The sequence below is a fragment of the Populus alba genome, chromosome 9 (assembly GCF_005239225.2).
Source record: "Populus alba chromosome 9, ASM523922v2, whole genome shotgun sequence".
In the NCBI taxonomy this organism is placed as follows: Eukaryota; Viridiplantae; Streptophyta; class Magnoliopsida; order Malpighiales; family Salicaceae; genus Populus; species Populus alba.
This window is the reverse complement of record NC_133292.1, coordinates 2,052,693-2,070,590: the sequence shown is the minus strand read 5'-3', so window position 1 is coordinate 2,070,590 and position 17,898 is coordinate 2,052,693. Positions and strand designations below refer to the sequence as shown.

At 30.3% G+C, this 17,898-nt stretch overlaps 1 protein-coding gene across 4 annotated transcripts; it reads right to left on the bottom strand.

The window, feature by feature from the left end:
• Positions 1-1,445: 1,445 nt before the first annotated feature.
• On the bottom strand, positions 1,446-9,736 carry LOC118034715 (vacuolar fusion protein MON1 homolog). Of its 4 annotated transcripts, XM_073411281.1 has the most exons (16): positions 8,978-9,736; positions 7,220-7,299; positions 7,040-7,111; positions 6,882-6,921; positions 6,335-6,436; positions 6,084-6,205; positions 5,549-5,626; positions 5,052-5,184; positions 4,814-4,905; positions 4,584-4,676; positions 4,264-4,345; positions 4,011-4,075; positions 2,863-3,165; positions 2,657-2,748; positions 2,115-2,179; positions 1,446-1,613 (listed from the first exon to the last, which is right to left on the bottom strand). In XM_073411281.1, the coding sequence occupies exons 1-16, from the start codon at positions 9,413-9,415 to the stop codon at positions 1,518-1,520; spliced, it is 1,953 nt and encodes a 650-aa protein (XP_073267382.1). In that variant the 5' UTR covers positions 9,416-9,736; the 3' UTR covers positions 1,446-1,517. The 4 variants fall into 4 exon arrangements, with proteins under 4 accessions (XP_073267382.1, XP_073267383.1, XP_034895960.1 ...); XM_073411282.1 differs by lacking the exon at positions 4,584-4,676 and having other exon boundaries at positions 8,978-9,735; XM_035040069.2 differs by lacking the exon at positions 5,549-5,626 and having other exon boundaries at positions 8,978-9,735.
• Positions 9,737-17,898: the final 8,162 nt, after the last annotated feature.

Sequence of the window (17,898 nt, the reverse complement as noted above, 5' to 3'; positions counted from 1 at the left end):
TAAGGCTCAGCTTTGAATTTGTTTTGGAGCGGAGGATCTCTGCTTAGATTTGAAAGGAAATGAACGTTGGAGCAATCTTTGAAAACAGGCAGCATAGACTTCGGTCTTGGATAATGAAAAAGGGGCTTGTTAAACTGGGTGAACAAGTAAATTTTAAAAGAAATTAGTTATTATTAGATAATCCAGTTAATTTGAATATTCTAATGGAACTCAAATTACTTGTAAGAATATATTGGTAGTTTAAAAAATAACTCAATAACTTTTTTTAATATTAAAATAAAAATATATTTAATTGACTTAAGTTTTGGAGTTTAATTTCTCGAGCCTATAATTCAAGTTATTGATTCCACTTAATTTAAAAAATTATTTTTTATTTAATTATATAATAACAAAAATAGATATTCATAGAATCAAACACTTTCTAAATTTTAAAATATTTATTTAAAATTACAATAACTTTATAAAAAACAAACCAAAATAATTTATAAAAACATTTAAAATCAAGCAAATATTAAAAAATAAAATTACAAAAAAAAAGGAAAAAAAGAGAAAGTGAGGTGGCATCTTATTGTAAAATTTAGTTATATTAAAAGGGTGATTGAAAGTATAATAGTGGTTGAGTTTAAAGTGTTTTTAGTTTAAAAATAAATCAAAATTATATATATATATATATATATATATTTAATATATTTTTTTAACATTAATACACCAAAACAATATAAAGACATTAAAAAATTAATTTTAAACAATATTTTTTTTTTTAATGAATTTTTAGGAAAAGTGTTTTTGCTTAATTAATGATTCAAAACCATCTTGATTTCTTTTGAATAAAACTGTCTAGCTAGCTTATGTTTTTCGAAGTATCATCAACCAGACATTTCCTAACAGTCTTGGACCTTTCACTTCAGCTAAGATCCTTGCCTAGTGAAATTCTGGACCCTAGATCAAATCGTCAGTAATCAACATAAAGACCTGTTATATAGACAATTATATTGTTGTCCTGATAAATGGATAAACAAGGGGAAAAAATCTCAAATTTTATTTCATAAGTAATTGAGGGTTAGCTTTGACCTGCAATCTGTAGATGTTCTGATAGCACCCAGCGGCAGATTTTTACAGGCGGGAGTCGTATAATCAGGTCCAAGTGTTCCTCGAGCTCTTCGCTTCTACGTTGAAACAAACAAACAAAGAATACTCTGGAAGCCTAGGCTTGAAAAAGAAGAAAAAAGAGGAAGTTTTGGCTTCCCAACTTATACCCAATTCGAAAGGAGTGTATATACCAAATCTAAAATTCGTTGAGTTGCTGCCAACGATCTGATATTGCAAGGACGACTACAATTTCTGGTAACAACATGAGGATGCAGCTGTATGCAAACCTTTAGAAAGTAAATGAAACAGATTTTTGGTAAACTATTGGCATGCTTCAATTAAACGTGAGATTCACAGAAATCAAATGTGGGATTTTATTAAATAAACAAACCCTAGTATACATGCTGTGTTACAAGATATTTTTGGGGTCACCATGAAAAGGGGCTTGCTCCCAGCAAAAATATCTCATTTTCAACATCTTTCACCCATTGACAGACCCTGTTGCAAGTCTTTATTGCCAGACCCTGCAAATTCAATACAGTTAAAAAGTCAGCAGTGTATCTAGATTGTGACAAAAATATACCAAGAAGGACCAAGCAATCCATCTGCAGAGTTATTTTAAGAGGAGTGGCAAGCAGAACGATCTAGTCTGATCAAATGCAAAGGCAGCATAATTAAGATAAAAGTATTTTAAATATTTTAAATGAAACAAGAATATAATAATGAAAAAATGAGAGTACACGAGATCAATTTGGAATTTGGAGAACAGGTCACCCTCCAAATTACGAGGACATCAAAACAATAACGAGCTTGGCCTTCAGCCCTTCACAATTAATGATCCTGGAAGCTTATCTGGTGTGCCGAAGAAATATCTTGTTCGGTAGTAGATTATAATTTATAGAGTCCAATGAGCTAGCCAAAGTGATATGGTTGCATAGGCCTAAGGATTCTTGTCTCAAGGTCAGGTGTCCACAGTTTTTAGAATACAAAGGAAGAACTTAAACATGCATGAGAAAATGTCAAACCTTGTCTGCAAGTGGATCAAATGTCGCATAAAGCTCAAAATCTGGGGTGACCCAACAGAGGAGAACTGTCACACAAAGTAGATACAATTTCACCATGAAAGTAATTTGAACTAGTGCTAAAAATTGAGCCATTGAAACAAACATCAAGGAACATGATTAGGGTAGAATTTCAGACAGCAAAAAATGAGGCTTGTTGAACAAAATCATCAATCAGAACAATAAAAATGACCTTTGCAAGACATTTAGCATGGTTATTCAAATTCTAAGTTATATGCACTGAAATAAATTGCTTGATCCATAAATCTACTGCCACCGTCACCTATTATATATATGCAAAATTGATATTTAAAAGCACGTCTAACAAGACAAGAAAACACTTTCTTCATTTGTGTTACATATAGATAAATGCGTACTAATGGATCTTCCATAATTTCATAAACTATGGAGCATATAAATACACACATTGCTATATTATGTACTTTGTGGATCTGATAAAAAACAAATTTAAGAAAAAAACATAACATAAATAAAACATAGTTTACCATAATTCTCATCTCTTCTAAACTGTGTTTTGTGGGCCCCATTGCCTTTATCATGCATCGAAGCGTAAAGTTTCTGGTAAGCCCTGTACAATCTGCAAATGAAGATTTTAGTTTTGAACTGATAGCAGATGGCCAGAACATGGTGAACCATGGAGGGCATTTGAAATTTCTTTCAACAAAAAGACCCAAAGATTCAGCAGCTTTACCTTTTCTGCTGTTGTGGACTATTAATTGGTGCTGAAAACTCAGAAGATATATATTGCTCCAGATAGATACTACGATATATGAAATGCCAAAGTCCAGCAGGACCACCAATCCCAGCAAATGGTTCCCTAAATCTCCTAGGAGAATTGGTCGGTTCCTGATGCTCCCCAAAATGAGGAGAAGCAGATCCAGGACGAGACAAAGGATCAGCAGGCAAATCCTCAACATGCATCCCACCATCCAGCATGGACCTCTGAACTTCGCTAAGAACATTTGACTTCAAAAGAACCATTTCGATACGAATCCTATAAAAAATAAAAAATGTCAAATTTTTTAATACAAAATAGAATGAGAACACAGCTAAACGAACCACTCACTCCATGATAACTAAGAATTAATTTCATTAAAAGCATATTGGGTAATAAAACCAACTCCTACCACACTCTTATTGCATGCTGAAAATCAGGTAGAAACTGTGAAGTAATTTCGAATTCTAAAGCACCTTCATTCCCCATAAAATAATTTCCTAACAGTGTTAGAAATATTAAAGCTACGAGAAGTGAAATTTTAGTAATTTTAACAATAAGCAAAGTAAAAGTGATGGAATAGTAATGACTTTACTTGACATTAGCGGGATTATTTGTTTCCCTATTTTTAACACTGTGACTGCTCACTTGCAATGGGCACAAGCAATGGGCATTTCAACTTGTATTAACAATAAAATCTAAGCCATGATTAATTTAATTAATTTGGGTTTAGTATAAGAAAATCCTGCACATGTAAATTATGGTGAAAATATACAATAAAGGTTCAGTCATTAGGAGACAATAAGATGTATCTCTGGTTATCACTTAAGTTGATGCTTTGGGAATTTATTGAATAATGCATAAGTTTGATTTTTTTGTCCAAAGGAAAGTTACATTTTAGGCTATTATTATATATCATATAGATTTTGATCATGTGGGAAAAAAAGTAGTTAGTATACCAAAACACATCTCTTCAATTTGTTCTGAAAGTCTCTTTCACAGAGAAACAACTTGTCATTTTTCTCCTCTCTCAGCAATTCTCATGACTCAAATACCTAAATAAGCTCAATTTCCCTCCACTTATCTTAATCTAAAATATACAAATCATAGAGTAAATTGCTTACCTGCAATCCTTAAGATGATAAAAGGCATCTGAACTAGTGGTAAGCAACATCAAGTATGTGTCAACCTGCAACAAGATTAAGGTCATGCCAATTTCTATCAACTCTGACAACAATTAGAAGTACAAACGCATCATTTAATGTGGATCAAAGAATTGTATACAGCGATTGTCTCCTACAATCACTGTCCAGAAAAACAGGAGTATGAAATTGAATGTGCTCAAGAAGAAATGCTGTTAAACCAAATTTCTCTCACATCGAGATACTGGACATAAGCATACAAAAATGCCATTGGGTTATATCTTGGCAGGCAAATTGGCGAGAAAGATTCAGATGTCCTGCATAAAGTTAAGAGAACATGTCAGCCAGAGTCTCAAGAAATAACCTGGAAATGCCACCCAAGTTAAGATAGAAATAACAAGCACTAATGAGAGATAACTTTTTCTGTTTTTAATTATTGTGACCCATGCATTTTCTATTTGAAGAACTTGGAAGTGCCATCCATAGGTTAGGATAGAAATAACAAATACTAGTGAGAAAGGACTTGGAAATGCCATCTCCTGGAAGCTCACTGACCTCTTTGGGCTCAAATGTGGCATTGCTGATTTCAGAGCAATTGAAAAACCCATAAAGAGATGAGATTCAATTGTTACAAACAGAGGTACTAGCCTATCGAAAATTCCAAAGAGTCATTTCGCACCATCAAAATGCCCATAGCAGGTTCTTAACAAGAGACTAAAAGATTTCTCAACATAGAGAGAAACGAATGGGATAACAGAAGTCTAATGAAAGTCCATTTTACTTGCCTAAATGATTCTGAAGACATTATGAAGTTGGAAAGTAGCAGCATGTCATCAGGATGGAGAGAAGCTTTTTGAGCACCAACAAGACTAACAACCTGAAATTAAGCCTCAAGTAATAAAGTGCTGCAGCAACTAAAGGAAATTCAAACTAGAAAATAAATGCAGTTTTTAAGAGATGGATGTTTCTTAAAGCCAAAAACAGGGAAAAACAAGAAGAATGGGAGAAAGAGCAGTTATTTACTTTGTGTTTGCACATTAATATTGCAAAGAGAACACCAGAATCAGCAACATCATGCAGTATAGCACCTGCAGCTTGCCTCGTTCCATATGCAAGGGGAAGACAAGTGTATGCATGGAGAAATGTTGCTGGATTCCTGACAAGAAAGAAGCAAGAATTCCAGCACCATCCAATTTAAAATAGGAGTACAAAAACATGCACTTTGCATCTTATTTCAGGACAAGAGGAAATGAAAACATCAGTTAAATAATTCAATAAAAACAAACAGGAAAATGGCAGACAATTACATTCTTGTAAAGAGGGAGAAAATGGAAATAAGTATTTTCAACTCACCGATTGTCAATGACAAGGAAAAATAATGGGGAACAGAACCTCTATCATAGTTCAAGAACCTAGCAATATTGTCTACCTAAAATAGATAGGATAGTTCAACTAATACCACTGCTTCGCTGGTTACCAGAGATGGCAACAGAACCATATGAACATCCAACCCAACTGACCTGAATGGGCAGGTTTTAGTTTTTTGGATAGTTACTTGACAATCCAGACAGTTGGCCACCAAATATCTTTGCTTGTTCCTTAATAATTAATACATATTAGAATTTTTCAGCATTGTCTATAAAAAGAACAGAACAAGTACAAATCGTAACTTCTGAGTACAAGTTTAAACTTTTTATTATGAAGGTTATTTTGGTAGGTATTATAAGAAAGTTTTTTATAAGAACAATATTTAGCCTTAATCACATTTCTTGTATTACAAAGTATAAGAGAATGATATCCAGTTCTGTCACATTGTTCATACACAATCTACAACAAAGTGTCTTTTCTTTTGGGTATGGGGATTAAAGCAGAGAGGTTTTAATTAATAAATCTGCATCCATGAGATCCACTGTTTTGCTTCAGCAATTTAAAGACTCGCACAAAATCAACAAAGCAAGCAGCAAAAAAAGAACTCCTACCATCAGAAGCAGAGACATATTTCTATTTTTCAACACCAGCAAAAGGAGCCATGAGAAAAAGGAGCAGAGAACAAACCAACTAAATGAATGGATGAGAGATGAGAAGACAACATCTGTTCCTCCAAGCAATGGAGTCATATCAAACTTCGGATTTTTCTCAAAACATCTATTAACCGACTTTGTTAAAATGAGTATCATCTGCATCATTTAGACAAAAAACATGAGAGAATATGAAGATCAGGAGAGTTTTTGATCCATTTCAAAAAATGTAAGAAGATAATTAGAAAGTCACCACATAGAAAAGTGGAGTAGTGGAATTAATGCTACCTGACCATAAATAAGCTCCAATTCCCCCCTCAATGATTCATATGGCTGTTCCGTGCAGCTGATGCACACCAAATAAATTGGTCCTTTTACAAGAAAAACCACCTGAACCCAAAAGAAAACATTTGGAGTTCACAAATTGGTAGATATTATGTAGATTTATCTCATGCTCCTAGTAAGAAATCCCACTCCAACAAGATAGAAGCAACAGACTTGGTTTGTTTGAGGTAGATGCTCTTCGGTCTTTCACCGACCAGAGAGCTTCGAGAAGACGCTTCCACAAAACACATGCACGATTGAGGAAATTGCTATGAAAACTTTGGAGTAGCATATTAACTTGGAGCTATTTAAAATCATCTCCAAAAAATAAGAGGATATCCTTTTATTTTTTAATGATTGAAAAAAAAAAAAAGAGCTTGGGCAAATTAAATTAGCACGAGGACAAAAAAAGGTTCTATTTTCTATCCAGGTCCCAGAGAACAAAGGATTGATTAGACAAAGAAGAGGAGGATCAATTTTTTGAAGGCCACGTGATAAAATATGAACAAACCTGGTGCTTTCCTGCCCTGACCAATTTGACACGATCCCCCCTGAAAAGCAAATAATGAATGAATCTATTGTAAGTCCTCAAAAGAATGCACTTTAGAGTAAAAGGAATTCAAAGGATGGTCATTGAAGAAAATGAGAGTTCACAGGTTCATCCAGTACCCATTCTCCACAAATGAAATTATGGCCTGCAGTGTTGCTGAAAATCCTGCTAGCTTGTGTTCATCTCCATATCTGGAAGTTAATAAAAGAATTTGAGCAGAAAGCTAAAACACTGAAACAAAAGGTGATAGATTACACTATGGTTTGCATCAGTATGAATAAGAAATAGTTGCACCAAACCTGGAATATATTGGTTTTCCAGAGTGACTCAATATAAAAAAATGCTTCTTCCTTTTCCTCCATGATATGGAAGCATCATCCTGCACTTCATTTATTAATCAAACAGGGTGTAATATTGCAGGAGTCCTCTTTTTGTCATGTACAAACAGTAGGTAAAAATGATAAACATACACAATTGAAATGAAATTTCAGATATATGCTTAACCATTGAAAGATGCAAATATCATTCACTAGTAACCGACAACCCGGACTAAAACAATGCAAAATACATACATGTGTCCTTAAAGGCTCCCGTTATCTACTTTCTATCTTTCTATCTATCTTCTGCTTTTCTTGTGATAAGTGCTTTTGCTTTCTTTCCTTTGACCAATCTTTTGACTATTTGTGCGTGTTGTGATACTAAAATAATTTCTCCTCAATTTGACAAATAAATGACCACATTAGCACAATGTACAAGACGAGCTTTTCGCAAGACTCTGATATGTTAAAACAATATTGGAACTTCCATTTGAAGATGAAAAGATAGGCAAATGCATGCGAAACTGGTACAGGGAGGAGAAGGTGTTAAAGCCCTGTCCTGAAGCTTAGTTTCCAATCATTTGTCCATTCCAAAACTGAAAGCTGTCTCCCCTCACAATAGAAGGCACTCGATCAAAATTATCAAGGGACTGGCTTATAATTATGGCTTGTTTTGCCCTTTTCCTTTTCATTAACTGTGCAAATAACACCACACAAACATGAAAATGTTCTTAAAATTGCAGGATAACGGGAAATTTTTACCTATTCCAACATTTTCTAATAAACTTTCCAGCACAAAAATCAGTGCTTGTTGGATTGCTTGATTTAAAATTCTCTAGATGAAACATGCTATTAATCAAGTCAGCAAGCCTATGTGAGGGAAATGGCTGTCACATATTTTGCACATTGACCTTTAGACAATCTGTTTGGCATCCCTCAATGAGTATGTGAAATTCAGTGGGTCCTTGGTTCATGTTCTATTGCTTGTTTGATGAGAACCTTCTCCCACTATTTTAAAACACAAGAGAATCCTCAAATTTAAGTTACATGGTTCCAAAGGCATGTGTTTTAAAGAAAATTATTGCTTGACAAACCCAGTCAAGTTTGGCAAACATCTAAGCATAACTACTCTGCCCTTTTTTTTCCCCTAATAAAATCTTCTGATACCTAAGAAAACTTAAGCAAAACTAACAAAAGCATATACTTTTAAGGAGAACTATTCTTTACAATAATGACTTCTAAAGAATCCAGCAGCAAAACTGATTTTCTGTCTGCATGTCAAAATCAAAACTTATAAACCACCTATAATGCTCTCTCCCATAACTAGAAAGGTAAAAACTAAGAAAAGAAACAAAGAAAATACCACACCAGCACCATTCCCAGATAAATCTATCTAGAGGTATAAAAAAGCCCACCCCTAATGGAGATTAAAGATTTTCATCCACACAGGCCATGCAAGGAGGTCAAGAAACAAAGACCTAGAGTCTTAATTGTGAGCTTCCTTTAACCACAATGCCAGTGCATTAATCAATTTTGCATAGAAACCTTGCTACTCAGTATTAAAAACAGGAAATTTACAAAGCTAATTTCTCTTTGTTCAAAGTTTCACAAATCAAATTTCAGCATAGATATAGTAAATTCCACCAAGTTCAATCTATTAACAATCAGTAATCTAAAAAATTCACAACTAATCCATGCTTTTAATACGAAGAAAAATAAAGGTGAAAAACCAAAGAGTACCTCATCGACATGACGTTTGCCAGGCAACCAGGCAGCTTGTGAATCAAAAACCTCGTGGAGAGCACTATCAATTGCAACCTCCTGTATCTCATCATCCTCACTGACGCCACTGCTCCCTCTCTCGCCGGCGTATCCACTGCTGCTCGGGCTGGAAGGCCCGTTCACGTCCACTTCCACCTCCGAGTTCGTCCGCCTCAACACGACACTCCTGACGAGGCCAATTCTGTCATCTTGTTCGTGATTGTTACTGTTTACATTCAGCGATCCATTTAAAGAGGAGCCTTGATCTTGTTGCCGTCCTTCTTCGTCGTCTTCGTTTTGGATGATGGTGCTACCGGATCCTTGTTCAAGGTTTAGGGTTTCGAATTGGTAATCCAAAGGCTTGGGGTTAGGGTTGGGATCGTCAACGGAGGAGGAGTTGGAATCGGATGAGGACATATTTGGAATTTCGTAATTACGAGAGAGGAAGAGGAAGAGAGAGGGTTTTTTTTATTTTTATCTTTTTGGGTCTGTTATATCTTTTCGGGTGCGTTGGCTGTTAGGTCTCTACCAGTCGGTTTTTTTGTTGGATTCGAGGTCTCTGCAATTAGGTGCGTCGTTGCAAAAGAGGGAGAGACACACGAGAGACGAGGCTTGACCAGTAGGTGGATTACTTGGATCCGACTTTACATGTGTCGGGTCTACTCTGTCCTCTTAGCTTATGACGATGTGATTTAAAAAAAAAGAGAGAGAGAGAGAGAAAAACGGTAATGATGGAATCTAAGAAATTAAATAAAAAGGTTTAATGGGTTATGAAATGTAAAATTATATATGTTGAATAAGTATTTTGCACTTTCGTTTAGCATTTTGGTTTTTTATGACAATATAGTATTATTTAATGTTCTTATTTTTTTTTATAAATAAATTACTTATTTCGTATTTTAACAATTAAAAAAAAATTCCTAGTTAGAAAATTTCTCTTTTTAAATTTATTATGAATATTTTATATTCTTATTTTTTTAAAGACATTATTAACATGGCGCTCTACATGAAACATATTATTTTTTTATAATAGGAAAGGGAAAAAAAAAAGTATATTCGCACACAAAACTTGTCTTCCTTTTCTACTATTTCCTTACCACTGCTATTGTCGTGATATACATATTATTGAATGGAAAATCTTCCCCTAAACAAGAGAATTTTCAAGGGATTTATCATAAAATTATAATTTAAATAGTTAAATAATTATTATTTTATATTATAATTACTAGAAAATTTACTGGGTATATGTAAAAATTTGGATAAAAAAACTATTTATGTATGAAAAAATGCATCATCTCCAATATATTTTACTTATAGTAAGTTATATAATTGATTGTTTTTTTAAATCGTGTTTTTATTTATCAATTTATCTAAAGTTCAAGAAAAGTTCTCAACGAAAAGAAAATTCATATCTTATAAAGCTAAAACCTAACAATTTTAAAGTCTAAAATTTTATAGTGTATTTATTTCTATTTTATATCTTTAATGCCTTAAAATATACTCTACAATGTATTTTTATATTCTCAAATATTAAAGTCTATAATTAATTCCTAACATTTTATGTCTGTCAAATTACGTAGTTTAACACCGGGAATATGAATTACATTGTAAAATTCATAGTCCAAATATTAATTAAACAAATTAATTTTTGCGGTGTTTTTTAAAATTTTTATCAAACTCTAATAGATAATCATAAATTTGTTATGATATCCATCAATTGATTGTTACATTTTTTAAAGTATAAAAAAATATTATTTTTATTTTTATTTTTATTTATAAAATATGCATGAAAGTTTTTAAATTTAATCGTATGCATACAAATAACAAAATATTTTTTATTTTTATAAATAAGAATTTTTTATTTATTTCTCTGTATCTTGAAGAAAAAAATGTATATTTAGTATTGGATTAGTATCTTGTAGTGTAAATTTACAGCCTAGATATTAAATAAAATAGTTAAAAAATACATGAAGGATCCACAAATAATTTTTTAAAAAAAAAATCTTTGAATTTTTCATAATTTTTAAAAATTTATTTGAGGTTTGTTTGACAAAACAAAATCAACAAATAAAACTGTCAAAAAATTATAAGGATATATTTATCCAACACATTATAAAAAATAATAAAAATAAAAGCATTTTTTCTTTGTAGAAATTTGCACCACCAAACAAGGTTTAAAGAGCACAGCCACGTAGACTAGGCTTAACAACCTAGCCCAGAACCAGTGCAGGCCTTATACAAGGAAAACTATGTGGGCCCTTTTATCTATAAAAAATACAGGCCTTGGTGGAAGAAAACGGACCAACGGGCTAAGGGAACAGCCATAAACAGAAGGCCAGGCAGGATGTAATGATGGTTGTGATATAAAATTTTTTTATTTAAAAAATATATTAAAATAATATTTTTTTTGTTTTTAAAAAATTATTTTTATTAATATCAGTATATTAAAATAATATAAAAAATTAAAAAATATTAATTTTAAATAAAAATCAATTCAAATTTTTTGAGAGTTGAATATAAAAACAGATGACTCCTATATCTCATCTCATATTTATAATACGAAAAAGAAAAATAACTGGAATGGAAAGTTAGATTTATGATCCCAAGACAATCATATATACTGTAAGAGATAATAATTAATTCAAATTTAATAGATACTGAATTAATTTGTTAGATAGTTTGTTTTTTCAATAGATAATAGATATACTATGAATAATTTTCAAAACTCATCCAAAACTTAATCCAAACATATATATATATATAATTTAACTAGTAATTAATTACCATAATATAATTTTAATAAATAAATAAAAACTCTATTTATAAGTATCCTTGCCATTCCCACATTCAAGAATCAAATTCTATTATAACCCTCCGCTACTCTAAATTTAAGGTGCATTTGTTTTTGCAATTCTACCTGTTTTTCATCTAAAAAGATATTGAATTGATATTTTTAGATGTTTTTTAATAATTTTGAAAATTTAATATAAATACACACATGTATATATATAATATTATATTAATTTAAAAATACTTCTACAAAAAACAATTACATGCACTGCATTACCAGAACACACTTAATCCAGCTAAACTAAAATTGTGTTTGTTAATATACATCATGAAAAGCATGTATTCCATGAGATGTGCGCGCGAAACACATCGCTTAAACAAACACGCTAATATGGTTTCTTTAAACAAAATAGCATCCATGGCCTCAGGGAGATGGTAGTTACCACATCAGCACAAAAATTGGGTTATCCTAAAAGCCCATCCACTATAGCCCTGATCCTGACCCATCTCTAGTCAAAGTGGCAAACGGCAACGTTTCACTAGCGTAAAACTAGCCGTCAAACTGCAATTGTAACTAAAATCTCTTGTTTATTTGCTCAAAAGTAATTTTTTTTAAAAAAAATAAATTCTAGAAAAAAGTAAATTTCAAGAAAGTGTTTTTCGATGTTTAATAGTGTAATGAAAAATAAGTTGGAAAATATTTTCCAGTGTTTGATTATGTCATGGAAAATTAGCTGGAAAATAACTTATTAATATTTTATCTTTTCTCAAATTTATTAAAATAATGAAAAACAAATCTATAAATTTAAAAAGTTGAATGAAAATAAAATTGAAAAAAAATATAATTTCATAAATTATCTCAAATAAAATAAATAATAATCAAAATTATAAAGATCAAATCTAAAAAATAAAAAAATTGAAAGATGTAGAAATTAAAATAATAACAATTAACATTTCATAAATTATTTCAAATAAAATAAGTAACAATCAAAAGAATGAGGACCAAATTTTATAGATAAAAAACTTTAATTAAAAAATGATAAGGGAAAATCAAATAGCAATTATAAAAATAAGGACGAAAGTTAATATAAAAATTAAATTTTAAATGATGAAATTAAAAAACAAATATTCAAAACAAAATATATATAGCAATCAAAAGTTGTATGACCAAATTTAATATAATCAGCAAATAATATGATATTTCTAAATTTTTCACAATTTTCAAAAGTGTTTTTTATTTAAAATAAAAAGAAAACACTTTCCTGAAAACTAAGTCAAATTTTTATTTGACTGGAAAATATTTTCCGTTGACTATAAAATATTTTCTGTTGATCAATTTTTTTAATAATAAACAAACATAAAAAAAAAAATTAAAAAATAATTTTTTAAAATCGACTTTTCAAAAACGAACATAGCCTAAAAATGCCTTGAATTCCAAAATGGATCTTTTTGGGTGGCAATGATCTGATAGCGAAAGGAGATTTCTGTTGAAGGCGCTAAGAATTGGTAACCATAGAAATAATCAATGGAGGTGGAGTGGTGGACGTAGCTGGGGCTAGGCGTGATTCAATTCCTGTGGAGGTGAGTGATTCAATTGTTACCATAGAAATAATAAATCGAGGTGCACGTAGCTTTGAGGGTACTTGTCATTGCATTTTAAAAGTATTTTTAAAAAAAAAAGTAATTTTTTTTTTATTTTTATTAATATGTCTTTGATATTTTTAGATTATTTTGATATAAAAAAAAAATTTAAAAAATAAAAAAAATATTATTTTAATATATTTTAAAAAATAAACATTATTATATTTTCAAATATCTTCAGATTATATCATGAGAGTATTCGTGGAGGCCTCATTATTGTGCTAATCTTTGGAGAGAGGAAACGGCCATGGCGAAAATACATAAAAGATTGGTGTAGTCGATTAATTCACCCTTAAGAAAGAATATGATGAAATAAGATATTTGAGTAACAATTGTTCTATATTGCAAAAGAAGAATGACTTGCTTGAGTTAAATAAACCAATTTCTAATGGTTCCTAAAATAGCTGCTAGTTCTATCTTGAAGGAGAAAATGAATGTGATAAAATAAGATATTTGAGTAACAATTGTTCTAAACAGAAAAAGAAGAGTAACTTGGTCAAGTTAAAAAAGAAGAAGAAGAAGAATATATATATATATATATATATATATATATAAAAGATGATACTTCTATTTTAAAGGGAAAAATACATTTGGGTCACCTATGATGGGTCAATCCAATCCATATTGATATTATTTATATTACTAAGGTAATATAAAAGAAAAGAATAAAAAGTTATACATGACAATAACTGTTAAAGGCTGTAATTTTTTTTTTTATTAATGTGAATGTCCAGGTTAGCGTGCGCATATCTTGACTAATCTCACGGGCCCTGAAGTTAACAACCATATAAGTCTTAGTGATCATCGTATTAGCAACTACAGAGTTCGAACCTGAAACCATAAAAGAAGCAAATTTCTTAATCCTAAATTTTTATTACTAAATTATCTATTAGATAATTAAGGTAACAAATAATAACAAGAAAAAAAAATATAGAACAAAAAAAAGAAGAGAAGGGACTCTCAAAGCAAACTCCATGTCATAATTCTTTATTATTTAATGTGATCGTGACTAGTGATACAAGTTTCACGAGGCATAATTATATCATTTTCTCCTTTTTACTAATTTTTTTCCCCAACATTTATAATTCACATGTGTTTCAACATGGTGTAATCCCATGTTTAGTTTGGAATTATGAATGTATTCAATTCTTAAAATATATTTTATTTTAAGTTTATGATCTTTACATAATTAATTATGTTAATGATAATTACATACTAGGATCTTAGATGATGATTATTAATATTGTGAGCTTTTGATTCTAAATGTAATGTAAAATCATTGTTGACATGATTAATTGATGTTACTCTTTCGTTATGACTGATTTTGCCAAACAAATGAGTTAAAAATCATGATTCAATCAATCTAGTCCTGATATGTATGTATATATGTTTAGGCATTAATTAAATGTGAACCCTTGACTACTAAAATAATTTTCCATGTGCAAACAAAAAATTGTTGTAGTCCAGCGGTGGAAGGGTCTTGTGTCTTTTCTCTGATTCAAGTCTTACTTGTGCATGCCTGTCATCCACGTGGTGCCTTACCTGCTTATTAAACTTGCAGGATATTCAGTGAGTCTGGAGATTAGTCGTAGTGCGCGTAAGCTGGCCTGGATACCCTGGATTATTAAAAAAAAAAAAATTACAATAACTACAAAGAACATTGTAGCCGAGCTCAGTAAGAGCGAGAAGTTGAATGACGACAATTATAAAATTTGGAATATGAAAACCCAATATGTGCTTGAGGAGCTAGAAACGCTAATTTTTTTCATGGAAGAGCTAGAAAATGGGATATGGCCCAATATATAAGGGATCATGAAGCTTATGAGGTTTGGGAAATAAAAAAACTTAATCGTTTGCATTACGTTGTTGAGTAACATGGATGATGATTTTTTTTTCAATTTAAATATTTAATATTAAATTTATTGAAAGTATGTTTTAATTATATAAAGATGCTTGAAAGATCAAGAGAGAATTTATCATTTTATGTAAATTAAAAAAATATATTTAATTTGTTTTCATATAGTATTGATTGAGAAATTTTTGGCTAATATAAAATAAAATTTAAAAAAAATTTTAAATCATATTTAAATAGTTAATAACTATTATGTAAAAAATAAATATAATTTAATATAATAAATACATTTCATGTTTTAATATTAAATAAAAACATTATTAATGGAAGAGTTTGGTGTCAAAATGAGAGGCTATGGGTTTGCAAGAGATTTAGCAAAAGACAAAATAAAAAGGAAACTGGGGTTCACGGGTATGGTCTCCTGTGATTATGGAGAAGGAGAACGGAAAATAGGAGCCAGGAGGCTAGTGTTGTTTTATTGTCAAAACTATGAGGGAGACTCTCTTTTTTTCTTGGATAGAGACAGATTAAAAAAAAAAGAGACTTGGAGACAGATTTAGCAAAAAATATTTTTTTTTAATTTAAATATTTAATATTAAATTTATTGAAAGTATGCTTTATAATTATACGAAGATACTTGAAATATTAAGAAATGATTTATCATCGTATATAAATTAAAAAAATATATTTAATTTATTTTTAAATAGTATTTTAAATTTTTAACGGATAAATATTTGGTTAATGTGAAATAAGATTTGAAAAGAATTTTAAATTATATTTAAATAATTAATAATTATTATGTAGAAAATAAATATAATTTAATATGATATATTTTATGTTTTAATATTAAATAAAAACATTATTAATGGAAGAGTTTGGTGTCGAAATAAACAGGCTATGGGTTCACGGGTATGGTCTCTTGTGATTATGGAGAAGGAGAACGGAAAATAGGAGGCCAGTGCTCTTTTATTGTCAAATGGAGGGGACTCTTTTTTTTTTTTTCTTGGATAGAGACAGATTAAAAAAAAAGACTTGGAGCTGTTCTAATGAAGCAAATCATTATATTTTATTAAATATCCCTATTGATTGATATTACAGTAAAATTATAATTATTATCGTGGGTTTTAATTGTGATATTTAGTTAAATATTGCTTTTTTTGAATAATGATATCTTTGTTTATGATATTTCAAGAATACTTTAAATAACTTTTATAAAAAATATAAAAATAATTAATTATTATTTTGGTTAATGATACTTCAAGTATAGTTTAAATTTTTTTTTGTAACAAATAAAAAATTAATTAACATTCCCGTTTATAATATTTCAAACTTAGTTTAAATATTTGTTTATAAATAATTAAAAAGAAATTATAAAAAAATTAATTAATATTTTTATTTTGGATAATTTATGGGTAATTTAAATGTTCTTTTTTATAAAAAATAAAAAATAAAAAAAAATTATTTAGAATGCTTTAATGATAATTTTAATTGTTTTATCAAACCATAATATTGGGTCTGGCTCGACCATCAGGTCTCATTATACTAGATATAACTTGATCGTTAAACTCAAGATATTGAAAATATTTTTTATATTTTTATTTTTTATAATTATGTTATATTCTTCGCACTTTACTATATAGGCGGTGAAGCGCTGGCCAGCATCGTATTTAAATATTTGTAAACTTGTACACAATCTGCTGAACTCACAAGTCACCCGTCGCAATCCTAAGTTAAAAGTTCTTCCACGCACCTACCTATCTTCGCTTGGCCTCATAAGAGCCATGAAAGTCATGGTGACCACATCATGTCAACACTTCCCACAAGAGAAAAATACAGTTTCATTTTCATATCCCCATGTCGCCATAAAGTGTGAGACAGGACAATGAAAACGACGCCGAAACTTAACCCAAACCACAATCCACAGAGTCTAGCCTCTAGGGTACCCTACCATAGATAAATATATCTAGCGGATATCCTCCATTCTTTGCCTTAAAACGAAAAATGGCTGTCAAATCCTTTAGCATTTCAAGACGCCTGGTGGTACAGCTATTTTTTATTTATTTATTTTTATTTATTTTGTGTGTTTTTTCATTTATTAGCCACAAAAACAAAGAGGCAAAAAATCAAAGTAGTTTCTTTTCTCCTTAGTGACAGGGGAGTCCTTGTTGTTTGGCTATTACGTAAAAGGGTTTCATACAATGAGGTGTTCTCCCCTTTTTTAGGCCTTTTCTCCTAAAAGTGAAATTTGATATTAGGAGCGTGTTCTCGTATCGTGATAATATATACATACATACATACATACATACATATATATATATATATATTAATTTTTTATTTTTAACATTATCACACTAAAATTATCAATAAAATAAATTAAAATGTACTTGCACTCAATCAAGAGCAAAATCTATTTGAGTTTTGGAATAAACAAAATCCTTATTTCCCTCCATGCCATCCCTTTGCGTGTCAAACTCAATAATCCAAAAAGTAGAGATAAGTTTATGATTTAAGGCTATATTTGATAATGAGTTTGTATTGCATTTAATAAGAATGTTTTTACTGAAAATACTATGATTTGATGTTTTTCGATTGGTATTTTTTCTCTATGGTTTTAATA